The 27,349-nt window shown below is 40.0% G+C and overlaps 1 protein-coding gene across 2 annotated transcripts in view; it reads left to right on the forward strand.

The window, feature by feature from the left end:
• The window catches only part of vps13b (vacuolar protein sorting 13 homolog B), a 343,076-nt gene that overhangs the window by 51,271 nt on the left and 264,456 nt on the right, over positions 1–27,349 (forward strand). For both annotated transcript variants that reach the window (XM_086112801.1, XM_086112800.1), the window contains exons 12-16: positions 2,070–2,157; positions 7,117–7,302; positions 10,060–10,229; positions 11,386–11,580; positions 14,468–14,592. In XM_086112801.1, coding sequence (XP_085968927.1) covers positions 2,070–2,157; positions 7,117–7,302; positions 10,060–10,229; positions 11,386–11,580; positions 14,468–14,592 — 764 coding nt within the window. The remainder of the gene's footprint in view (positions 1–2,069; positions 2,158–7,116; positions 7,303–10,059; positions 10,230–11,385; positions 11,581–14,467; positions 14,593–27,349) is intronic.

A 27,349-nucleotide genomic window follows, 5' to 3' on the forward strand; every position in this document is an offset into this window, starting at 1 on the left:
GCGCAGATAAAATTATGAAAACATAATCCCAAACCGATCCCAAGAGGATTAAAGGAATCGCACAGTCAGATGAAAATGCTGCACGTTCTAATTAGCACCTAGCCATAATAGTGTTTTGCCTGGGCTCGTGATACATTGTAATTACATCGTTTTTTTTTTCTTATGAAGCGATGACAGCTGTTACTATATTCAGAGGTACTAAGTATATATGTATTTAGACTGTTAAAAAAAAGTTTCAGTAGCCTCTCATCTCAACAAATGAGTAAAACTTAAAAGCAGTTTATTTCACTTTAAAATCCACACTTCTTATTTTAGCCACCCAGCTGCCTGCCCCCAATAGAGGAATTTTCCTCCTATTGAACAAGTAACTACAACACCAGACAACCGAGGAGGCTCCCTTCATCCACTGTCACAGCTTGAGTGTTGACTTTGCTCCCAAATACTCATGACCATCAGTGAAGCATTTGTTTGGATATCCATTCATCCATCTATTCAGGCTCGAAAGTCAAAGAGTCAAAGGTTTCGTGTTAATTCATTAGCGGTTTTGAAATCAGCCAACGGCTTTGATCCAGAAGCATGGCAGTGCTAATAGAGTTCCCCTTCGAAATATTACTCATTAACCTGCTTTTCTGATAAGACGCCATAGAAATCTCTGTTTGGAGAGCTTGAGATTTAGTCTGGTGTTCGGTTAAGTGTGTGTGAACTGTTTGTGCATCGCTTGTTTCATACACTCGTTCTGTGTGAGTTTGAATGAGTAGGATAAATGTATTTTTCTTTCTTTTTTTTTGTGTGGATAACTTTTTTCTTGTAATGAGTGCTAGTGCGGCTCCTTATTCAGGTCTATGTTGTCGCGTGATGAATAAAAAACGGATGATTGAGATTTTATATGATCGACCAGCACAAAAAAAATCTTCATAAAATGCACTTATATCACCTCATACCGTTTATATCATAAATTTGATATGGTGGAGAATAGGCTTAACTATGCTGCTACGTAAGGTGACGGTTACACAACGGCCGATATATCACGTCATTCTTGTGCCTCATTCTCCAGGAATAATGAATTGATTTACGATCAAACCAAACCCCTACATGTATTTAACGGACGGAGTAAGAATTGATTGATTGGTCAATCCTAGAGAATGGAGTGCTGAAATGCCGTGCTAACGAGGTGACGGGTCTTGTGATGCTTTACCGATTCATACGCAAAATATCACTTGTCCCCGGTGTCTCATGCGCTTCTGTTCATGTGGTAATCACCTGGGGTCGTTGGAGGGGGACGTGGGTTCTTCATACGGAGAAGAGGAGGTGCTCCACTTTAAATATGAATCATTCAAACTCATTTTTTGATTCAGGAATAACAATGACAATAATCAAGTATAATTTCACATCTTAATCAAGGAGCAATAATGCTGTTTTTTTTGTTCTGTTCCATAAATACAAAATTATATCTGAATATGTGTGGCCTGTGATTGAATGGCAACTACTCCAGCATACCCCACTCCTTGTCCAAATTCGCCTGGGATAGGCTCCAGTTTATCTGCGACCTGACCGAGGACAAGTGCTGTAGAAAATAGTTGAATAAATGGTTGAGCATAAAGATAGAAGGGTTTTGTAAATTAGAGGTGTAGCAAACCTCATACTGTTCCCCCACAATATTTTTCTTTCAAACGATGATGATGGTGATGATAATTTACTAGTTGACAACTGTGTCAATGTGGTATCTTGATGCGATGAAATATTTAGATGCCTGATCTATTCATGCTATAACCCAGCTCTTTTTAGTTTTGAAATGATTATTACGATAAGTGGTTACCATTCACGCCAATTACGTATTTGGTATGAAAAGGGCTTATCCTGCCTGTGTCGTGTGTGTGTGTGTGTGTGTGTGTGTGTGTGTGTGTGTTTACAAAGCACATTGTTTGCATGAAAATTGGTGTTAGTAGAAGTGTGCCAAAATCCCTTCTCCGTTGTATCCAAGATGACCCCAGTCATTGCCACTCTTGAAGGCTATCAGCTTGTTTGCTCCCTCACTGCCATGTTTATCCAACTCGTCTTTTGTTTGACAGGAGACCTACACAGAGATAGCAGGCATGCAGCGCTTTGGTGCTTTCTACTTGGATTACCTCTACACAATGGAGAACAGCAGCAGCAAAGGTATTGTCTTCACTCATTCCCGCTCATGGTTTGTTTGCTAACCTTGCCACCTTTTCGCTCTTTTTCTTTATCCTCGTCATGTTCTCTTTTGCTCTGGCCTGCCCTGCCTTTCTTCCGAGCAGTCTCTCGCATTCTCCTTCTTCATCCTTCTTTTTCTCCCTTTCCTTCTTCTCCATCAAACAAGCCCCCTGGAAGACTAGAATAAAGAGATTGTCTTGTTTGAGTCACAGCCACCTGGTCCTTGACCCTTCCTGTCCTTTCTCTCACCCTCAACTTACCTGGAGGGCAACTGTCACAAGAGTGTTTTAGTCTGCTGACACATATTTGAGTTTCATTCTCCCCACTGCTTGTTGAAACACCGTTCATCCCCTGTCTCTCTACCTGTAAGCCCTTGAGAAAGTGAATACCGGGACTGCCTTGCCTAATTGGGTGTCACTCTTTTTGGCAAATGTTGAGAGTCGGACGGGGAACAAAAGCACTCAATGTTTAAGTCTGAAAGACCTGAAGTTTCCATTGAGCGCGGCAATGTTTGTCAAACTGAAATAATTCATTGGACCTACCAATGTGTTAGTGTGATACTGTGGGATCGCTGGGTATTTGAATATGTTGGCTATCTGTAATGTAAATTTATTAGAGGGATTCTCAGACATGATGAAGTCTGACTGACATTAAAGATTTATATCGACTCAGAACTCCAAAGAGACCATGTGGTTTTGGCTTGATTCGAGGGCCAATCCGGTCTGACAGACAAACGTTGAAGTGGAATCTATTTGAATTTGAATTCTTGCCAAATTGCCTGTCGTTCATCGTGCAGTTTGAATAGGCTGATTGTGCATGATTCAACACCTGGGCAATACATGATCCTGCTTCTGGAGAAGTGGAATGGATTTTGGCCAGGATTTAGTTTCGCGACATTGCATGATAAATTGGACATCATACTTTTGTTGATGCCGACTTGACAATTAAAAGATGGAATAACTTTACTAAACTAATACATTGATTAAAAACACATCGCCATGGGTCTTTATCAAGTTTGACCAGTTTGGTCAGAACGCCGTCTTGTGAGACGCCCCAACTCATAGAATGTTGTGTGGTCGTTGATCATGGTTAGCAAAAGCAGTCCAAGTTTATTCATCATCTTCAACTGTCGAAGTTGTATTTTACAGTAGGAAGAGTGTCAGTACTCCTGTGGGATGACTGTGGTTACCTTGTCAAATGGAATGCTTCTCTTCTGTCAGTGTTTCCCCCCCTTCCCGCACACGGACCAGATCCAGTGTCATCCAAACAAATTAGTCTCTGTTGCCACAGGACGAACATAAACTCTGAGTCAACTGAAACACTAACCGACCCAGGTGACACTGACTATTGATTTCAAATTCAAGTCACTTTCTTTTTAATCTTGAGGAAGGGAGACACTCTTGAAATTGTTTAAATGCTTACTATAGCCTGCCTCGCATTATGTCACTAACTCTTCAAATGTAGCCATATGGTTGATATTAGGCCTAATCCTTCCCAGTGGAATCTAACTGAAGAGGAAGTGGCATTGCCAGTTGGCCCTGTTTAAATCTCAAAGATATATTCTCCATCGATGAACCGTTTTAGCTTCGAAAGTAGTTCATACTTTGTCTTGACTCCTAAACTCCTAAAAGAATGTTCTGTGTGGTAGCGGAACTTCAAGTAAATGGTGACCTTGTGTCCTCCCACTCCCTGTCTTCCATTCAACCACCCCTTTTATTTTTAATTTCTTCACTTTTATTGCTGGGGAACACAGTCTTTTAAGTGGACCTCTGGAACAGAGGCCTGCAGAGACTGAAGGGACAGCTGTGCGAGTGGACATTTGGTATATTCATCATTCATGAGTTTAATGCTGTGTGAGCTGATTCCTGTGGGCTGCATCAAATCCTTGCACACCGCCACTCACCACCATTGTAAATGCCAAATTTTGCGCAAAATTTGTCCCAAGTAGAGGGCATTTTTTGCTTGATTAAGAAATCGATTAAATAGTTTCATAATGCATTGATGTGAGCATTGACAATAGAGGAACACCATCTCTTGCGAATTAAATGGTTTAGCCTGTGCAAAAAACCCCCAAAACCTCTCACCATTCAATCGCCTGAAGGGTGTACATGCATGAGAAATTTGTTTACAATCGAAATAGTCCGAGAGTTTGAATAGCTTAGGGTAAATGCCCAAAAAATCATGGTTCAGTGTGTACGTTCGTGTTAAGGTTATGGTTCAGTTCATAATCAATAGAGCAAAGGAGAAAAAAGGTAAAACAACTCAAAACAGATTTAACGACACATAAAATGAAAGCAATGCCAGGAGTTTTTTTTCTCTTTTTATGGAACTGCGGGATCAATGATTTGTCTTTATTTTTAGAAAATGAAAGTCACAGACAAGTGCAACAGCAACGATTTGATTAATCTGAATTTTGCTATAAAATAAGCAATAGCATTCACATATTTTTGGTTGCTTTGACTCCAGCTGGAGTGGCCATGGGCCTCAGGTTCAAAGGGTGCTTCTCCACAAAAACGTGACACATGCACCTTTCCACTCTCACGTTCAGATGTAGCAATAGTGAAATGACCGTGGGAACGCGCCGTGCTCCAGAGCAACTGCTTGGCTGGCGTACGCATGTTTTTCTTGATTTTGAGCCGCTGCTGAGTCAGAGAGAGGTGATGCTGGACAGTGACGTGTGGTGGACTTTCAGTCAGGATTTGGGGGTGGCCGCAATAAAAATATATACAGAATATGTATTTATGTGATAGGTGTTTAGATTTTACACACATATCCTGTATGCTTTATGTCAAGAGAGCTATTGCATATTTGAGTTATCTATCATCAGCTCGGAAACTGTCATTAATGTGCAAAAATGCACATCAGAGATATTCAGATGAACAATTAATTAATTTTATTTGAATGTGTGGATATAAACGTAGGCGGAAATTCACAGATAACCTTTAGAGAATTGTCGTGCAAATCACATGATGCCCAGGGCGAATGGTCTGATCAATCTCAAAATCATGCCCCTTCAACAAGCGCATTCAACAAGCCATCTTATGTAGGCAGTGGATCTGCGCGGAAATATTTCCAATGCCGAGGACGGGGGGTCGTGCGTACAGACCTTGTGTTAAGTTTAAACTGCCGCAGATCACAAAGTGATACATGGACATTCAGTCACTATTGGCGGTGGGCAACATACAGTATGCGGAAAGATACAATACAATACAATACATGCTATTTATATAGCGCTTTCACAACAGCGGCAGCTGTAACAAAGCGCTTAACAAAACAGTTAACATAAAGTAAAACAATAAACACAACACATAACATAAAACACGGACAGTCGTGCAGTCCCAAGATGTTCATTGCTTAGCTCGCTGTTGACTCCTGAGAATAGCATGCCACAAATAATAGTTTTTTTGGGCCTCAACTTTGGTTAAAAGCATCTCCAGCTCACATTTTGTTAATTTCCTCTATTTTCATTTGTGACTCATGGTTTGATCACGCAGCTTGATCATTCCCACCTACAAACCCTGTTCATATTAATTTGCATATACTGTACATATATAGGTGCATGGAGAGGAGGAGTCTGGTACTCGAACTCTTCCGCATCGATTGAGATGTATGAAAGGAATGTGGTTGGATTCATGTGTACGTGCAAATACAGTCAAACCTCGGTTTTCGTCCATAATCCGTTCCAGAAGGCTGTTCGAAAACCGAATTGTTCGAAAACCGAAACCACGCTCTTTAAAAAAAAAAATTTATTGAACACGTCTGCTCACAATGGAAAGCGACACGAGGAAGCTTCACTTCCTCGTCTACCCGAGGAAGCATAATTTCCTCGTGTAAGGAAGGCGAGAGGAGTCAAGTGGTGCATTCAAGTGCGCTCAGTTTTTTCGAGAACCGAAAAAACTGAGCATAAAAAACTCGAAAGGCATAAAAAACTCGAAATTTTTGGTCGAAAACCGAATTGGTCGAGACCCGAGCCGTTCGAAAACCGAGGTTTGACTGTAAATACACCTGGAATTTATTTTTTATTTTTTGGTGGATGCGACTGAATTTGATGTTTTAGTATGAAACCCAGTTTTTGTCCTTGAGGCCCCCAGAGAGCCTGTTTAAATGCTGGTGGAATTTGCATCTGCACAGCCCTAATTCTTTATTTTTTACACTGCACTGGTATTCACATTTGGGTGAGGTTATTTCAAATGATTGAACAAGTTCCGCTAAAACCATTTTGCTAGTCGTGACGGGCTGCTAGCCAGACGCTTAGCTGCACTGTTTGTTCATAGACTCGACCCTATCTGTTCTTTCTGTGTATTCAAATACCCAGCCAACCATATTACGCAATTGCCGCTGCATTTGATGAGTATCAGTTTTTTTGCTGGCGAAACAGCAGGTGAACAACACAAGGACTGTGACTGTTTGGTCTATAGAGGAGGCACTGCTTTCGTTTGTTTTTTAAGAGGTCTATCTGGTTGATTACTATTACTTACTGTTTTATGTTCAATATTTATTATTTACAGGTTTTTGTTTGTTTTATTCTTTGAAAGGGCTCTATAAATAGGTTGAGTTTAAGTTAAAAACAAACAACTAAAAACAAAATTGAAAAAATTGTAGCATGCTTTTGCAGGCTGAATAAAATGTGGAGGATCTGGCCCATGGGCCTTGAGTTTGACACTGATGTTTTAAAACTTCAAATACTGCCAGATCAAGGTGTTTATTACGTTATCCCACAGGTATTTGGTTTGCTTGAAGTCAGAGCTCCCACGTGCCGGTCAAATTCACATATGTCCACAAATCAGGCCTTGATTGACCTCTCTTTTTATACTGTGACATAGTCATAGTGAGCATTATCTACTATTTTTTTCCACAAGTCGGAAGCAAAGAATTTACCAAATGCGTCAATGTAGTGTATCTAAACTTTTTGGGGTACATAATGCATTTTTCTCTTGGTAGATACTCAGGACTTCTCTGCGGTGAATGTGGAAGAGGTACTGCCAACTATTCAAGAAGCATCCATCAAGAGACTTGTGGTGGGACCTTTAGACATTAAACTGCACAGTAGCGCTGTCCATCGTATACTTAAAATGGTCGCCTGTGCCATGGACCACGAGTATGAACCTTACTGCAAACCGCAGCAAGGTAAGGTATCACTGTGTCTACACTTGCTTTGTTGGTTTTCTGGAGTTTACAACTAGAATTAAGAGTTCTTTCTACTCTCTGGATTCTATTACTCCTCCATTCAGCCGGATTGTCAGAAATTACACAAGTTTGCACATGACAATATATTCATCGCATTGTTATTTCCTGGCACTACCGATCTTTCACCTCGTTGATGTACATAAAAGCCGTGGGCTTTTGGACCATGTAAGGGAGGTTGAGCCTAACACCTCTGTAGTGATCAGCTCTGCAGCACCGTTGAGTTCATCCCTGCGGTGTTGTGAAAGAATATGGAGAGTGTGTGTGTGTGTGTGTGTGTGTGTGTGTGTGTGTGTGTGTGTGTGTGTGTGTGTGTGTGTGAGATATCGAAAGCAATATTTCACATTATAGTGAAGTGATAAAATCCGTAGGTTTGACTTACAATCTGCGATTAATAATACAAGATTGGGTTGTCACTAAGTCTTATGACTGGTGCCACATATTTCTTTCACTTTCCCCATATGTGTCGCTGATCTCAGCCATTTTGGGCCTATTCTCCTCTTCTTAGCTCAAAGTTAAATCCCAAAATTAAACAGACTTCCATATAAATAAATACATTAATAAATACTGGTAAATGAATAAATAAATGCATCTCCTTCGTCATACTAATTAATCTGAAGTTAACACTTGTCAAACCAATTTGTGTCACTTTGTAGCATTCTACACTGTCCTCCATGGAGCTGGAAGTAGCCTGCTCAATAAATAGCAGATAAACACAACAAACGCACACACAAATATGAAGCCCCCCCCCCCCCCCTCCCTTTTTTTTTTCTTTTGCTAACATTTGGGCCTGAGCAAATCTCATATCACTTCTGGTGAAGAAATTATTTACAATGCTTCACTTTTTCCCATGTTTTCCCAGTCTTTGAACCCTGCCGCTTTTATTGTGACAATTTTTGGGGTGAATTTTTTTCTGATGAGCTACAACCTGCCAATAGATTTACCCATAGCTGTGCGTTGTGAGATACTGTAAATGGGATGATTCTCAGGAAACATGATCCAGGGGTGTGACATGAGAGGCCAAAATAAACTTGTTCAAAACCAGGTATACAGTATGCTTAAATCAAACCTTCCTGCAGTGTGCTGTGAAGAAAATAAAGGTAGTTCACTCAGCCCTTAATTTGCAATCAATCGTTGAATGCCGTGGTCATTGTTTTGTATTGAAGTGCTTGGTGCCTGGCCAACATTGAAGTAAAAAAAAGTAAAAATCATCCTCCATGCATCCATCCATCCATTTTCTAATCCACTTATCCCCACAAGGGTCGCGGGCGTCCTGGAGCCTATCCCAGCTGTCTTCAGGCAGTAGGCGGGGCGCACCCTGAACTGGTTGCCAGCCAATCGCAGCGCACACATAGACAAACAACCATTCGTGCTCACACTCACGAGGGACAATTTAGAGTGTTCCATTAGCCTCCCATGCATGTTTTTGTAATGTAGGAGGAAACCGGAGTCCCCGGAGAAAAGCTATGTAGGCACGGGTAGAACATGCAAATCCCAAACAGGAAGGCCGCAGCCAGAGTCGAACCTTGCACCTCTGCACTGTGAGGCCGATGTACTAACCAATCGAGCACCGTGGTTTTACTTCTGAATGTTGAACAATGGCCATCATGCTTGGTTGTTACACTTGATGATCACATGGACACCACAACTTCCATCCATCCATTTCCCGAACCGCTGAATCCTCACCAGGGTTGCGGGACACCACAACTTATTCAATGTTTGCTTCACCCCCCCCCCCCCCCCCCCCCCAAAAGATTGTATATATACACACACACGCACACATACAGGTATACATACAGGTATGTCAAACCATACAGGAAAACAGTGTACACAGTCCAGCATAAAATGGAGAAACTATTTTATAAATTGACTGCAGCAGATATTTGGTTGTATGCATTTCTAGATTTTATTAGTATATATTGAGCACTAACAGAAAGAAGTTGTTGATAAATGCATACAAATGTAAAGAAGCTGTTTATAAACACATACGATGCCGTGGAATGAGAAGTGGCAGCAGGTCTAATGGAATCGTGACATATTCCGAGAGAACAAGGAAATGCAAAGTCAGTCGACTGAGACATCCATGAGGCAGCGGTCTCGACATGCTGCGGCATAAGTGGAAGTGACGTCGAAGCTGCCACTGCGCTTGCTCTCATTTTATTATTATTTATATTATTATATTCTTCACTGCACCCTCGCAATACTGTATATAAGCAGTAAAGTTGTTTTTTCATTTACACTGGTCAATATCAAATTTTAATGGAGATAGCTTTAGGTGTCCCTAAAAGTATTTTTGATGCTGATTTAAAGCATGTTGTTTTTGTTTGTTTTAAACTAATCAGGTTTGTGAGAGATTTCCATTTTTTGATTTTTGGTTTGTGTAATACGGATTTTTCCATGCATTGTATTTTATAGCTATGATCTTTCAAAAAAATTGTGCTGAACACAACTCTTATAATTAATAAATATCGAAAAATTACATTACATATTATATGATTGTATTTAATCATTATATTATTATTAGTATTATTATTGAGGAAACCTCATGTACTTAAGAAAAGAAAGAAGGGCCGATTTGGAATCAGCACAAAAAATAATCTCCAGAAATTAACTCGCCTCTTGGATTTAAAAAAAGGTTTAACACTTGTTGACTTCTGTTATTATTGCTAGTATGACTTAGAGATTTTGTAATGTCTGCAGAAATGGTGGAGGAGAGTTGTTGTCCTGTCACTCCAGAAGAGATTTCAAGATTAGAGGAATTTATCCCCACCAGACTCACTTGTCTCACACTCCTCCAAGTCACAGTCACAGTTTCTATGGCTGAATTCAACCTTCTTCACATGCTAATGCCTGTCATCAAGGGGGGCAAGGTGAGTGGAAACATATATCCAAGACATTTGTTATTCATGTTAGATTTTATATAGTTAGCTCCATTCATATTTGGACAGAGAAAAAGGTTATCTAATTTTGGCTAGGTAGAGCAGTGATTCCCAACCAGTGTGCCCTGGCACATTACTGTGCCTCGAGAAATCATCAGGTGTCAATTATCCAATCTCAGTTATTTGGGCCAAAAAAGGTTTCTTTTCTCTTTAAAAAAAACAATGTTCCATTACTTGATCAATGCCGCCCACGTATAATACATAATGAATCTGTTTATCCAATTTTTTTGTGAATCGTTTTGCTAAGTGGTGTGCTGTGAATTGTTTTCCGATGTGAAATATGTGCCGTCGCTCAAAAAAATTGGGAAACACTGGTGGAGACTACCGGAATGAAATTTAAATGAAACTATTCATGTGCATTTAAAGTGCACATCATTAACTTCAATTTAGTGGGTTGAAAAAAAAAATCTAACATTTGAGGAGTGAAAACTTTTCTTTTGTACAGTATCATGTATACATGAATTCAATCTCTTTTTTTAGAGGCCGACATTATTGACCAAATATTTTTATATTTGGTTGAAAAGCATTCTCTGGCAATGATTGCGTGAAGTCTTGAAATGACTGCCCACACCCACTCTGCGGGTTCTTTTGCACATGTACAACACAGCAATGTTGCTCAAGCAATATGTTGTCTACATTTATAGATATATCTCAAATTCAGTGAATAAATATAAATATATGGCAACAGAATTCAGTTTTAACCTTTAAAGTTGATGCAACCCGTGGTTAAAAGTGAAATCAACTGTCACCATTTCTAAAACAACATTTTGAACTTGAAAATTAGTCATAATGACTTGAAGAACTTCAACTTTTAAGTTGAAACAAAAAATATGCTCTATATGAGCTAATTTCTATTTTCAAGGCAGCTTTTGAACTTACATTTGCAAGTAAAACAAGCTTGAAATGTTTTGCAGTGTGCACACGCACGCACACATACTGTACGTGTGTGTAATATTATATGTCTTCCTTTTTGGAAACTGTAACCAGGGTTACACAAAGACAGCTGAAGAAAACACTGAATAAGCAATATTTGCAATCTGGATACTCACATTTGCATTGTTTTTCCCCTCTATTTTCATTTTCCAAGGCTACACCAGGACTGGTCAACATATCATCATTTCAGCCAGTGCGCCCCCTACCAGCTGTTCAGTTTCAGGTGGAGAGAGTGAATGTTGAACATTCGGTGCCGATGTATGCACTGGAGTTGGTCAGCACTGTTTGTTCTCTGAACCAGCCTCCTGACAACATCCTACATCACTGCTACGCGCATTTTTACCTCAAGGTAAATGAGACAATTTAAAATTGTTGAACTGGTTCCGATCCATTTCACCGGTTCACTGTGGTAAAGAACAGGTGTCCTTTTCATGAATGTAAGATGTGATTCATTATCCTCCACTGGAATGATTTTGAACGACTAAAAGGTTATTTTTATATTACATCTCCAAAAATAAAGTTATTTAAAAAAGGTCCACCAGATCTGATTGAAAATGTTCAAGGCAGTCTTTTTACATCAGATTTTTTGTTTTAATAGACGCTCCTTCAATGTCTATAGTCCATTAACTAAATCGTCACACTTCCACTCTGTTATGGTGCAAATGACCCTTTACTGACCTTGATGACCTTTTTCCACCTGGTCATAAAAATCTTAGCACTGTGAGCTTCCTGATGAGTACCAGTCCTGCTCTGGTCCCTCTTAGGTGATCAATGTGATGCTAAGACTACTATTATTGCTGACACTATGACCTTCTCATGTTGGTGTGTTGGCTTTAAAATTTAATTAGTTAGTTCGGCATGTATGTTCAATAACATGTTTGTGTTCACTGACAATTTTATATTGCCAGATGTCGCTTAATGCGATCTACTCATTGCTATTTTGTCCACCTCCTTGGCAGAGTTCTGACTTTTACCAATTCTCTTCTTTATTCCACAAATGGCTCTAATTGCACTATCAACAGAGTACTACTTTGGTGAGGGTATTTTGGATTTATTTTTAAGTCATACAAATAAGGTTTTGCTGAATTTACTCCTTTCGTCAGGTGGTTGCACAAAATAAAATAATCTCAATCCAGGTACATTTTTTCAGTACACTATGCATATACTGATAAAATGTACTGTATCTGGACCAAGGTGATCTTATTTTGTGCAGTCACTTGATGAAATACATATAAAATTGAATAAATTCAACACTCCATTTTTGGTTTTTGACCTGGCTTGCTCTTACGATTGGACGCACGGGGAGACATGTCATCCTTGACAAACCTTGGACAGTGGGGCACACTACATCTTGTAAAAGTACTTTAATTAATGGGGCTGTAGTTGTAGAAGTATGCAGACTACCATTTATTTACCATTACAAGAATGATTGTTTATTCAATGAGAAACAGCATGACTCACACACAGACACTGTGCTCAGCAAACCATTCCAAAAGGAAACCTCTGTTAAATTTGACTGCTTTTGTCACTGAATTTATCTTGGTTACCTACATAAATTGTATATCTTATCTTTTAATAGCTTTGGCAAACGTGAATAATCACACCTTGTGGAAAGCTAGCGCTATTATGTTCATCTTGTTTTCTTATTAGTTAAAATAGGTTTCTTTTTTTTAACAATGGTCTGCTTTTTGTGGAAAGCTGACTGATTTATCTGGATTAATCTGGGATACTCCACTCTGGCCTGAATGGCCTGGAAATATTTTTTTAAGGCAGGATGTTTGCTGGATGTGATGCTGTTTGTCCTTATCACAGGGTCACTGAAGGGTTAACAATCAACTGGTCAGTGAATGAGGATGCCTCTAACTGAACAGCCAATGAACATCTGCCAATTCTGCAATTTAGCAGTCAAATTCCACTTCTGTATTTTGAGAGTGGGACCATGACTTGGTGGAGGTCAGTCTGGCCACATCTCACCCATTTCAGGAAGTGACTTGCAATGGGTATAAACTAAGGCTTATCTTAATCTTTGTTTTATGGAGACTGGTCGTCAGAGTTTAGGTGTCTGTTTTGATGGTGGTGGTAAGCCATTGTCCCACCCCCGCAGTTGTTGAAAATAACTAAAATGAGCTTGAGAAGGGAGCCTCGTGGGATGTATTTTCCAGGGGAAAAAAAAGGAGTGAGATTTCCAAAATTGTAGTCTCTGTTAAAAAGAAACAACAGAAAACAAGATGGATATATTGTGTCATGGTGTGTCATTATTTTGGTTTTATCTCTTTTCTGGAATGTCCTCCTACCAAGACTTTTTTATGGTAGCATTAGAATCAACTGATGCACTCTGCATTTAAAACTCTTGCATGCACAAAAAAATCCCCCCAAAAACAAAACAAAAAACACGAATTACAGCATTAAATTGCTTAAAATTAGACTCTTAAAACACAGAACACCCTCTGATCATGTTCGACTTTTCAAAGTTCAATCAATATACACAAACTATTTGACTGGAAACCAAATTCTTCTCACAATTCCGTTGATCAAATGTCCAAGCTGTAATACTGTACCAATAAAGAACAATTTAGACAATGCAGTGAAAATTGCCATCAAGGCATCCATTTTAAATGATGGCCTGCACATTCTTCTTAATTCACTCTTATCATACATTTCTTGACTTTTAACCAGTATCAAAATAATGACAACCTCCTCCATAGTGTCAAAAGTTGACTCACTCAAAATCATTCGGTGATTTTTGTTTTTATTTGATTAAAAAAATAAATAAAAATCCCCTCCTGCTTTTCATTGCTAATACAACCACAAGAGTCAAAGCAGGTATCTTTTGCAAAAAAACAGAACCAAAAAAAAAACATACAAAGCAGTTAAGTTATCCCCTTTTTGGCTCGTTCCAGTTAGTTCGCACCAACAAAGCCACTTTTTCTTATGTAACAATTAAACGAGCCAAAAGCTCATTGCAGAGGCCGACATAGGGTGTGCATTGATATGTGTTTTAGAATATTAAATTAATGGCCACTGTTATCCCCCAAAGCACAAAATGCATTTTAAAATAATGCTGCTTTTTTTTTTAAGCTTTTGCAGGCCAACAAAGGCTCTACGATGAGCCAGAGTTGGCTTGAATTTCAAATAACATAACCTTATTGAGAAATAGGTATAACATTGCAACAATGCAGATGTGTCATCTTACCGACTTAAAGCACATCTGCTAACATGTTTGTCCTTTTCTCAAGGTGTTTGGGTTCCAGGCAGGCCTGACATGCCAAGACGCTACAGGCGGGTTCCTTCCTCTCATCCCTGTTATTCCGTCCTGTAGCACAGCAATTTATGGGAAGATGATCCAGAAGCCTGCATGCTGGTGAGTACCTGGAGTGACAACTTGTATTCATTTTTAGATCTTTTAAAACCACCAAAATGTAACAGTTGCAGAACATATAGGTGGATTGCAAAAATGGGGAGGCACAGAGAGGGAGAGAGAAACTAGTTAAATCGTAGCAGTCAATATTTCTGTGAAAAACACTCACAAAAGGTCATAAATGTAAAAAAGAAAAAAAATAACAAACAAAAAAACAAACAAACAAACATGTGGCATCACTTTGCTTAACTTGTGCTGTGTGATGGCATTGTCGAGCCACGATGCGAAGTAGTTCATTGTCTGCCTTTCGTACATTGAACCTACGTGTGCCAGAACCGTCATATACAGCGGACCGCCTGCTATGCAATTTGTTGTGTGAGTCAGTATCAGTAGAACTTCTTTTAACTGAGCAAAGAGTGCAAGAAAAAAAAGCGAATGGAACTTATTTCAGTGTTTTTCTTTCTAAAGCAGATACAAAAATCACTTCCTTTATCTTTGTTGTAATCTATGATTTTGTGTCAAATAAGTGTGAATGTATGTAAATAAATTTTATCTGCTCTTTTCATCCGTCTAAATCAGTGGTTCTTAACCTTGTTAGAGGTACCGAAGCCAACCAGTTCATATGCATATTCACCAAACCCTTCATTAGTGAAAAATAAAAATACAATTTTTTTTTTTTTTACAAATTCAAGACTTAAAAAACACATTTATTAAAAACAGAAAAAAGTAAACACAATTAGTTTAAGTATAAAGTATACGTTTTTTAATTGTGCACAAAATGAACCAGCCAGCGGGCGTGTCATAACTAATTGACATGTTGAGTCGGTGTGTCTTATGGCAGAGGCTCAGTTGAACCCCTGAGACTGATTCACCGAACCCGTGTTAAGAACCACTGGTCTAAATCATAACAAAGCCCACTGAATATGATTGAACAAGATGACATACGCGGAAATATTGGGATAATCAGGACCTCATTTATCCATTGTAGAAACATCCAGAGAACCATTGCGACAAAGCGCACTACAGCCTCTGCACTTTTACTCACAACTTGCAGTCAAGTGCCTGATTTGGGAATCAATTACTGAGCCCCTGTCAAAGGGCTGCAGATGATTGAAACTTTTCTTGACTTCTTTTCCAGACAATTGTCGCATGTGCACGCTTGAGAACAGGTCACACAGGAAACGAGAACTCCACCATGTCGTCTTCTGTATGAGGAAGTCTTTGTCAAGACTGTTTTACATCTCTGTTCTCAATAGCTTGTAGTTGCTTGTTTGATCTCCAAGTGCGCCTTTTCTGCCCTGCCTACATCAAATAGTGGACTCAGATTTGAAACGCATGTTATTTTTCACATTGTGTTTCTCTTTTAAGAAAACCTCACAGATCATACTGGGCTAGATTTCTTTTTTGGATCTGGGACCAGCCCTTAGAAATAACACTGACAAGCTCCCGCTGCATGTCTACCTCCTTCAAGTGATTAATAGACACGGTGTTCTTGTGCCTTTAGACTTTTAGATCTTTCAAGTATACCTTGACTTAAGTTTGACCTTTTCTGTCTCAGGTGCCTCATCTCTATCTAATTAACGCAAACTGACAGTGTGTGCCTGTAATAATAATAATAATAATAATAATAATAGATTTTATTTATAAGCGCCTTTCAAGACACCCAAGGACACTTTACAATAACAAAAAACACAAAATAATACGGGTTGAGCAGCGGCAGCCAAAACGCGCCAGCGTTCACTCAACCCAAAAGTCAGAAACAAGGGAGGGACAGGGGGAGAAAAAAAAACCCACGCTCGAACTACCCTCATTTGAGGATAATTTGAGTGAGGCAAAAAACTCCTGCACAAGCATATGACAGTTACAACAGGTCAAGAATGATGGTGAGCTGATTTGACAGGACCTCAGTTCAAAAGAGCAGCAACCTTGTGATATTTCACTTTTTCTTTCTTGCATTTTCAACATGCTGGACTCGCGCAACAACGTCTCTGTGTTTCATTCATTCATGAATGGGGCACTCGCGCATGTTTTTCTGAGTTTTTCATTGCTTAGATTTGGGTTAGCAACCTTTTTGAAACTGAGACCTGCTTCTTATGTACTGATTAATGGGGTACTAATTATGTACTAATTAAAGGGCTACCAGTGCTTCTGAAATTCCAACTTTTCTCAGATGACCTTTCATTAGATGTTATCATCTATGTGACGACACTGATCATGTTATTTCCCCACAATAATGATCAATAATTATTTAGGAAGGTAGCTACACATAACTGTGCAACATCTCTATACATCTCTGCAAGTGTTCGTGTTCTAACAATCACCTATACAACCTTCCTGGGAAATCCCAATTTCCCATCAATGATGCACATGATCCCTGGAGCGAAGGGTCAACATCTTGGAGACCCCTGGCAAAAATGGAAATGATAACCCAAAAGAAAATGAATTTATTCAGTACATGCTGCACATTGTTGGGATTGGATTACTATTTGCAAGCAGCAACAGATTGCTCATCGTCCTGACTCTCCTTTTAAAGTAAATGGGATTGTGAGGAATATGACTGCAAAAGACAAGGGATGCAATTCAGATGCTTCTGTTAAGTCATTCATTCACTCAAACAGACAAACACACACATTTGACATACTTTAACCAAATCTTCCTTGCTTTTATACAATTATGCATTGCAATGTGGATAACCACTGAGCATCTGTTCAAGTACATCTCCTTTCCTGTGAGTTTACTTTTGGTCCTCATGTTGCTTTTGGTCTCACCACAAAGGCTCTTTGCCTCGCACAGTGGGCAGCCTGGGACTTTCAGTGGGGAAAGTACATTGCTCTGACATCCTTTGTCTGCCACCCTTGGCCTTAGCTGGGCATGATTTCTTCTGTCAGATCATGAATCCCTTCAGATAAGCGATGTTTCTAAGGTAATTGGACTGCAGTGCTTGTTAGCGATTGCAGAGTGACCTTGTGAATTTGGGGGGGGATTTGGAAATTATGCAGAATGGAGGAAAATAAACCTGCACTAGTGCCAGCTTTTTTTTTTCTCTTTTTGAATCATCATACGATTCTTGACTGAAAGTGTCCTGATCGGCTAAACCCTGGATACCTTAACCAACCTGAAGTCATTTTTTTCCTTCTAACATTTAATCCTTCACATTTAATTTGAGTGGCATAGTGGAACACTGTGTGAATTGCTTCTGCTAATATTTAACAGATAGTATTAGCAGTTGTTAAACAGTAAACGTGAATCCAGCGCACAGTCAGGTTCTCCGCCAAAGTATCTGAGCAGAGGTGAAGGTTACCTAACTTTTTGCAATTTGGGTTCCCTGAGAACAGGATCCACGTTCTTGAAATGTTGTGTCATGGAATGGGATCAGGAGCATGGCAACTATCAATTTCAGCATAATGTGGTTTTATAATGTTGGCTCAGTATGTTAAGATGAAAGACAGTAGTTTGTTGTCTTCTATTTGCAAGGACAATTCCTTTTTAACACTTTAATGTTGAAACCATAAACAGCATAACATCTCTCTGCTGGCAAGAAAAATGCATTCATTCTCATGACTTCGGCAGCTATTTTGTGAAATGACATTGAATTAGAGTATCGCACTGTGTACATGGAAATATTGTTCGGACACTTCTGCTGAAGAAAAAAGCCCATCGGTCGCTGAATGAATTTGACACTGACTAGTGACAATCATGAAATGGTTGATAAACGGATGAAAATCGGTTCATCATTTGAATTCTTATCACGCAAACAACTGAAGCTTTTACAACCAACCGATTGAAGTAACTCTCAATGAGACTTGTTCACCTCCAGCTCCTACTCCAGCTGTCTCTGATGCGATAGGTGCCTTCTCCGGACTCCATGTTTCAACTCCTTCCACACAAGTCCAATCACCTTTAGATCGGCGCTCATAGAAGGCGACTTCAGAATAGCCCGTTTGGTTGTTTTAGGTCATAGACTGTTGAGGGACCACTGTGGCTGAGACCGAGCTTTCTGACACCCCCTGGCACGTTGGCCATGATCGTTTTTAGAGTTCAATGTCCTCTGCACAGATTCAAGACAGGTTGTGCCACGTGCTGCCCCAGAATGTAATTCCACACTGTTTCACAGTAGGGAACAGCCTTTTCTTGGTATGCTTTATTTTATGTCTGAAAATACGAGGTATCTTGTCTTAAAGACATTCTCCCAGAAGATTTTTGGCCTGTCAAAATGCATTCTTACTCAATTTCAAGTTATTTCAGTGACTGGTTTGCAACAGAAGGGCACGAGCAATATACTTGGACTCACATACACCTCTCTACAATTGGAGCTCCCAACTTCACCCATTCTCAGTTTCACTTGTTCAGGCCGTTAAACCCTTAATCCCAGATAAGATCAGTGCTATAAAAAGTAGGGATTGTTGCGGGATGTGGCACTTAGAAGTGGTGTTAGAAGTGCCACCTGCATTGATCTACGCGAGAGCTCCCCCCCCTCACACTCATGCCATGCAATATGCAGGGCCACCTGAAAGCATCAGCACATGGAGGCAGGCCAAGTCTGGGGCCCGCCAGCCCAACCGACCAACAAAACCTGCGGCACCTTAGTGTGGCTGGTGGCTTTGCAGACTATAATTCAGGCCCGCGTCAGCTTTTATGTGGCACTTTTAACAGCCCCTGTTTCTCGCTCAGCTATTTCAGAGGGGGTAATTTCTTAGACCATGTGGCATTACAGGTGCATGTTGTATAGCCACAAAAAGTTCATTTACCCTGTTAATGTTTCTGTACGAAAAGAGAGTTTCTTTTCCCTTGGTACCTAATTCTTGCTGTAACTCTTATTACATTGTCAGTAGTTGATTCAGTTTTTAACACAACTTGAAGGATTGTTTTATGTGAAGTTGAAAAGTCCATTACTATGTCTGGACCAGTAGTCTAGACTCTAGATTAGCTCATGTGGTGATTTATGAAGGCTGCTTGAGGCATCTGAGGCATGAGCCTTGTGGTGTGATTGTAATGCCTCATTACTTCTGTTCATAGTTAAGGCGAGCAGCTCCTGGTCTGTATGTCCAAGTGAACCCAAGAACAAGGAGGTCAACGCCGTGCTGACTTGTCATGTTTAGCAACTATACTATGTGCGTGTGTCTGCGTGTGTGTGTGTGTGTGTGTGTGTGTGTGTGTGTGTGTGTGTGTGTGTGTGTGTGTCTACTTGCCTACCATTCAAACTTTATTCATATAAAACTTTTTGTTCATAAAAATGGAACTCAGTGGTGTGCAATTAAAACTTTAAATTTACAACATAAAAAGAGGACCCCCCAAAACACACACACACACACACACACGCACACATGATATTAAAAAAAAGACATGGCAAGGCACAGAGAAACCATATGAGGAAAAGAAGCACCCAAGGGGAGCGAATCCATGCTGAGTGACAGCTGCCACGCCTCCCAGCGGCTCAAGAAGGCAGGTTGTTGGATTTACCTGGGAGAAAATTCAACCAAGTGTCCTTGCATCAACCAGGGCAAAACTTTCCAGTGTTTCCTCCGGTAAAAATGACTGTCCAAGTTTATTGAAACTTTGATTTTGAGGTGATAAAAGACAGGATTTTATGTCATCGATTTTACTTCAGAAGTGGTCCGCAAAGTCCTCACAGAGAGGACTTGGTGTCTGTGGGAACTTTTTTTAAAAGTTCAAAGGCGGAGAGAAGAATGCTGGGACTGTTTTTATTAACTGTGATGAGATTAGAAAAATAGGATGTTCTTGCCTGTTTGACTGTTTTATTGTAAGATTTGAGTTGTTCACATAATATATCATGGTGAACTGTTAGTTTATTTTTCTCCCCCTCCACTCTGCACTCCTGCATTGTCTTTTTGACCTCTTAATAACATCCTTTCTCCACAGGGGTACAGTCTTTATTTTTATAGTTTTAGTTGAAAGTAAAGCCACCGAATATAGTGTTGATTTTAAATTCCTGATAAAATTATCAACAATAAAATCACAGGGTGCAGGTAACATATCAGCAGCAGTGCTCTTTAAGATCTTGATAAAATTTGCAGCCACTTCAGAAGTTAGGTAGCGTTTCTTCACTGTTTTCCCCGGGCGTTCCTGATGATTAAAATTGGCCATGTTAAAATTAGAATTAAAATTAATAACAGAGGACACACCAATGGACAGGCCCTAAGTTTCGATCAGGTCCAGGGTGTGTCCACTGTTGTGAGTCGGCTGGGAGACTTTTTAAAAATCCAAACAGTTTAAAAGGTTTAAAAATTGTCTGCTCTGAGATGTTGTCCACGGGCAAATTAAAATCGCCAGTCATTGAAAAATTAATTAGTGGTATGTAAAATGGATAACAACTCTGAAAATTCACTAATAAAAGAAGTGGAGTGACGGGGAGGTCTATAGACAGCGATGCAGAGATGCGACAAACAAAGCCATAATGCTCGAAAGATAAATACCTGTTGAAAATAATCTCCTTTGAGATAAGAGAAGATTTAAAAATGGATGCAGTTCTGCCGCCTCTTTGACCATCCCTGATAGAAAATAGTTATGTATATACTTGTGTATACAAAAGAGTCAAAAAGAAGAGATTGATAGAGACAGAAAAAGAGGGGAACAAGAAAGAGTGACAGTTGTATTTTTTTTTTGCAAGTTGGAATAAAGAAAAGATAAGAAAAGGCAACTTGTGATTGCTATCCATTTTGTAATTCAGAAATGTAATTGTCCACACAAGGGGTCCATTCAAACCTGCAATGGCATCTGATTTAATATTGATCTAATTGACACTTCGAAATGGACTACATTGCATTGTAAACTTTTAGCGAAATAAAAGATACGTTTTCTGGGAATACAGAGGCGATTGTATTTTGTCCCATCGTGTAGTGACGTTTTCTTTCTTTCAATTGGTTATCAATGTAAATGTGGTTGACCCTGCAGCAAGACGGCGTCATCATTCTCAGAGTTTATTCCGACTGCCGAGTTGACGGACATCATATACTGGAAATAATCATCTCGCCGTTGTTATTCAGTTGTCATCTGGTAGCTGAAGTCAACAATGATTGATAACTCCAGCTCACTGTGATCGGTATGCTATGCAAGATGTTGAAAAGTCAGCGTCTTCTCCTCCCAGGAGTATTTATTCAATTCAAATAGTAGAGTAAGATGTTTTTGTTGAAGCTGCAAACCATAGAGTGAAATGAAGAGCAGGTGTTGATGTTTTCCGTTGACTGAAACTCGCTTAATGCCTGAATCAGTCATCTGAGGAACTGAAGCTTGAGGGAGGGAAAACAGTGGGAAATGGGGAAGGGTGGATGGATTATCAACTTTGAATGGATTATCACTGTGGTGTGCATTCCACTTTCCTCTCCTCCCTGCAATTCCTCAGACTTCGGTGCAGCTCCACTGCTTCCCATCAACAAGTCTATCCAATTTTTGCTGCTTCATAGTCCATATTTCCCTTTTCTGTCTTCTGCCCCAGAATAATACTAAACAACATTACTCTGCTGTGTTTCACCGTGACATGATTTACAACTGCTGTGAGTAAAACTTGAAAATATGTCTGAGACCGTAATTCTTATCCTAATAATGACCCACACGTCCACCACAGCTGGACATGTTAGACAGCGGCAGGAAGCTACACACACGCTCATACGCAGGCCTCTTGATATGTTCTCCTTTAACGCCTGATGAACCACGTCATTGCCATTTTCTCGCCCTGCGATCCGCAGCTGTCTGCACAACTTGATTAAAACATTTCTTTTGGTAATCCCTGTGTAATGAAGCTCTCTCCTGAGAATGTGTGTGTGTTTGCATGTGTGTTAGGTCAAGGGTGCTCCAGATGGTGTGTGTGTGTGTGTGTGTGTGTGTGTGTGTGTGTGTGTGTGTGTGTGTGTGTGTGTGTGTGTGCGTGCATGCGTGTGTGTGAGCGAGAGACAAGGAGTTATGGGGAGAAAGGAGGGAGTGAGTTTCACTCTACTGTTTCTTAGTTTAGTTATTATAGGACGGATGACTGAGAAATGCACACATGGAACAAGTTTGACACAAGGCTGAGGAACAGCAAACCCTTGAAAATTAACGAGAAATCTAGCCGCCGCATCATCTTAATTCCACACTCACTCAGATCCAGTGGTGTTAGGTTTGTCACCTGCATGTCACGATTGCCTTAAGCCCACGTGATTTTTGCCTAGCAGTCACTGCCATTAATTGGCTATGTAATGAAGTACCAGACCTGAAACCTTTTATAGGGATGAATTAGGTTTCCAAAATAGGATGTTTTTGCTTTTGCAATACAGATGATAATACCCCTGTGATTACACAATGTCGTTTATACAATTTATTGGAGAAAAAATTGTCACTGGCTTGCAGCCTATTATGCCCCCACACCCTGAGAAAATTTGCTCCCTCGACAAAGGTTTTGTACATACATACATGTACATGTGTACCATGTAATAGACAAAGGTTTTGATTTGTACAAAATGGCACCCAATTAAATTTGTACAACTTTTTGGAGAAACCTTATTTATATGATGTTACTAGTACTAGTCACAAGTTGGGAACCATTTTCCTCTCAATGAGACCGTCTCCAAACTTCTGACTGGCATTCTGTTGTCTGAGCTCTGAGGACTTGTTCCAATCCAAATCAATTTGAATGGTTTTGTTTGAGTTGTTTTTGCAATTGGAAAACAAGAACGGATATCTCTTGACTGTTTTCTTTTGGTAATGTTTGCTTTGCTTAATCAAGGCAGGGCGTGACAGTGAATGATTGAGGAAAAACTTGAGATAACGTCGCTGGCTCCAAGACGGTGGCTATCAGTTTTGTCTATCTGACAAACGTGACACTCTGTGGCGGATTATATTGGAGCTGCTGTGGAGTGAAGTGGCTCAGATAAGCCAAATGTCAAGAGAAAGTAGCACAATGTAATCATGATTGAAACTGACTGATTTTATTGACGTTTCTTTTGCTCCCTGAATTTATTCACCCTGAATGACTCTCACCTACAATTGATATGAAAAGTCCACACACCCAGGTTTTTGAAAAATGAGAGCAAGATAAATCATTTCAAAAGTCTTTCCTCCATTATTGTGAGATATAAACTGGGACAACTCCATTAAAAAAATAAAAGAAACAATCTATTGTAGAGAGGGAAAGTTGAACTAAACAGCTGAGATTATGTGGGTGCACACACTTTTATAACTGGGGATCATATTCAAACTTAGATTAAATGGGAGCCTCTGAACAACCCCAAATACATTTCAGGTGTTCTAGTAGGATTTTCCTCACAGTCACCTTTTACAGCATAATCCGTGGTGCGGCGAGAGCTTCCACTGCGTCAGAGGGATCTCATTGTTCAAAGGTATCAGTCAGGTGAAGGGTAAAAAATAATTTCCAAAGCATGATATATGCTCTGGAACACACTGAAGATAGTCATTAGCAAGTGAAGAAAATATGGCACAACATTACCAAGAACTGGAAGTTCCTCCACAATTCATGAAAGGAAGGGAATGAAACTGTTCAGGGATGTTGCTCATAGGCCAACAGCTACATTGAAGGAATTTTTGGCCAGTGCTTTGTAAATGTGACAACAATCTCCTGTCTTCTGGGCTATTTTAGCGTGACAAGATGGGAGCAAAGAAAATTGTCCATTTATCTTGACCATGTTGGAATGAAGCCTGTTTGACACACACAATTGGGTTGGTGACTTCAGACAGGCTGCTGTATCGCTATGACCGTTCTATTTGCGAGGACTTTCCCTATCTATGGCACTTTTTAGTACCGGTACACTTAATTAGTTGAATCCAGTGAGCACTCATTGTTACATGGGCTAGGCAAAGTTGGTCCCTTTTGTGGGTATGACTAAGATAGTCTCAGAACAAGAATCGTTTTGGGCAGGGGAGACCTTTGGCATTTGGCAGAAAAAGCTCCACGGCCATGTACTCCATCATTTTGGCATCCATTATAGAGTATTACTGGAAAATTACAGTCTTCTGGTCGTTAATGTTAGTCTAGCAAGCATTAAAGATCAAAGAACCGGGAAAGGTTCCCACTCAAGTTTTCAGTCTTTTTTTTTTTAAATCATAACAAAAACCTGACATTTGAACCGGTGTATGTAGACTTTTTTATTTTGTAGTTTTCACATCAAGATCTCATTTCACACAAACCTCACCTGCACCAGGGAAACTACAATTTTATAAATGTAGTCTATTACTCCTTTGCGGTCCATTAAAAAGCACCTTGCTCCTCATCTCCTGTCGACCTTCCAAGCCCCGCAGCTGTCTTTGTCACTGTATGTTGAAAAGAGTGTTTTTTGTCCTCTGCAGGATGTGAGTAATAACAAAAATGAACACTGCGGAAAAATGTCTGCCGGTTCCAAGCTTGTATTCTGGGACACTGTATAAACCATTTGGACCATCTGCTCTTGGCAATATATTTCCAATCATGACAAGATGTCGGTCTTATTTGTCTTTGCAGTTGAGGAGTTTTATTTTCTGTTGTTCCTAGCACCTCTGTCAGAGTATTGGTATTGCTCTTGGTATTTTTGACATTTGATGACACACATCACATGCGCACGCATGTGCAACAATAATTGTTGTGTATGTTTTAACATTTTCATTTCTATCCACCCAAATAGATTTTTTTCCACCATGCACATTGATGTGTGCATGGTTTCTGGCAGAAGTATCAACCTATTCAACCTGTATGGAAATTTTCTTTTCCGAATTGAAATTGGTGTATTTAAGGATACGCATCTTCAGTAATAGATGATGGAGATGGCAGAATGTAACTCAAATCAGCTCTCATTTAGGATTGGATCTATACAAACGCAATATGAGAGAAATAGGTTCTTTTGTGAATCATTACTGTTTATTCTCACACCGTTTAGATTTTACTTATTCATTTTAATGACTAAAAGCAACTTGGTTTCCATTTCAATTTCACCTTTTAGCTAGTCAACAGAAGAAACAAATGAGGCAATAGCACTCTGTTGTTTTCGTTGCCAAAACTCATGACTCATAGCTTCTACGCAACACCTTGTCCTGTTTTGCTTGATTTGGACTGGGGCAGTAGAGAGGAAGACAGATGTGCCAGTCACTTAGTGACCGAGTCCAGCAGTTTGGGAGTCCTCCAATTGGCTATGCCGCGATATGCGGTATGATTTGTTACAGCACCAACAGAGGACAGTTCTGCAGAAAGCGATTAATGCTGTTGAAATACATCTGGCACTAGCTGGAGTTAACATGCCCCGAATAACTCTTGACTAATTTTAATTTCCCCTTTCAATATATTTTTAATTGCCTACGTGTTCTCAAGAGAGAATTGATTTAAATAAATTGCGCGGGGTCAGACACTGCCATTTGAACAAGATTGTGATGTTCAACGCAGGGAGCGAGTGTCTTAATATAAGAGCCAAGGTTCCAAATAGGTTGCAGGGTCACTTCTCGTGGGTGTCTCCATCATGGTCGAAGTATGCCTTAATGAGCTCTACTTCCCATTGGGGAAAGGCAACTTCAGCATTCCATATAGCAAAATGTTAGATGCCGAATACTGGGGGTGGGTGAGTATTGATACCGGGTATCGGTATCGGGCCGATGCCCGGCCTTATTTCAGGGTGTCGAAACTTGCGATGCCGGCTAATGTTGGTATTGGTCGCTGTCGCGATGTGTCTTATGGCTGTTTTATAATCAGGAACTAAATTGTTTCAAGGTCATCTTCATTAATTAAATGTATTGCACAACACAATGAATTCTGGGAACCGAATGGCGCCACCACATTATCATAAATATGAACATTCGCTCGAAATGTCACCCTTGCCTCTGTCATGGTCAAAGCTCGTACGGGGAAAGTGTTGTCACATTCCATGTCCGTGGACATAAGAAAAAACCCCCCCAACAAATATTCAGAAATGCATTTTCTATATTTATAGCTCACACTTTGGCGTTGACAACAAAATAAGCTTCATGCCGCCAGCATTGTTGAGCTGGGCTGCTACTATTGCTTCCTATTAAAGCAGTTGAGGGGCATGTGTTCTTGTAATAAGTTCAAAGCTTGCCAATAAGATCATTGATGTGATAGTGGCTGACATTAGCATTCGTACTAAGCTTCTGATCAGCGCAGGTGAAAGCCTTCAATTGCTACAAGTAGTTTTAAATTGGGTGCTGGTTACTGTCTGGGCCTCTACCGGACATTTGGATTAGCTCCGTGTTGTAATTCTCAGTTAGACTCATAATTCTTTTTTGTTTTTGTTTTTTTGACGTTATTTCCGGCTCAGCAGAGTGCTATGACATGATGTCAGATTTCCTCTTCTTCTAAGTTATGCATGTCATTATATGGGTGCCATCCAGTTTTCATACAGAGACATGACAAGTGAACCATCCATCCATCCATCCTCTTATCTGATTATCCTCACAAGGGTCGCAAGTGTGCATGAGCCTATCCCATCTGTCTTCGGGCAGGAGGTGGGGGACACCAACCAATCACAGGGCACATTTACACAAACAACCTTTCGCATTCACAATCACATCGAGGGGCAATTTAGAGCGTTCCATTAACCTGCCATGCATGTTTTTGGAATGCGGGAGGAAACCGGAGTTCCCGGAGAAAACCCAAGCAGGCACGGGGAGAACATGCAAAATCCACACAGGAAGGCCGGAGCTGCTATCAAACCCTGCACCTCTGCACTGTCAGGAGGACGTCCCGCCCACAATTGAATCAAACAGTGACTACTTGGTGTTTTCAAAACATGTCACTCAAAGGGCTGTTGTATTCCACTTAATTATTTGCACCTCA

The sequence above is a fragment of the Hippocampus guttulatus genome, chromosome 6 (assembly GCF_054856545.1).
Source record: "Hippocampus guttulatus isolate MCC_2025c chromosome 6, RoL_Hgut_1.0, whole genome shotgun sequence".
In the NCBI taxonomy this organism is placed as follows: Eukaryota; Metazoa; Chordata; class Actinopteri; order Syngnathiformes; family Syngnathidae; genus Hippocampus; species Hippocampus guttulatus.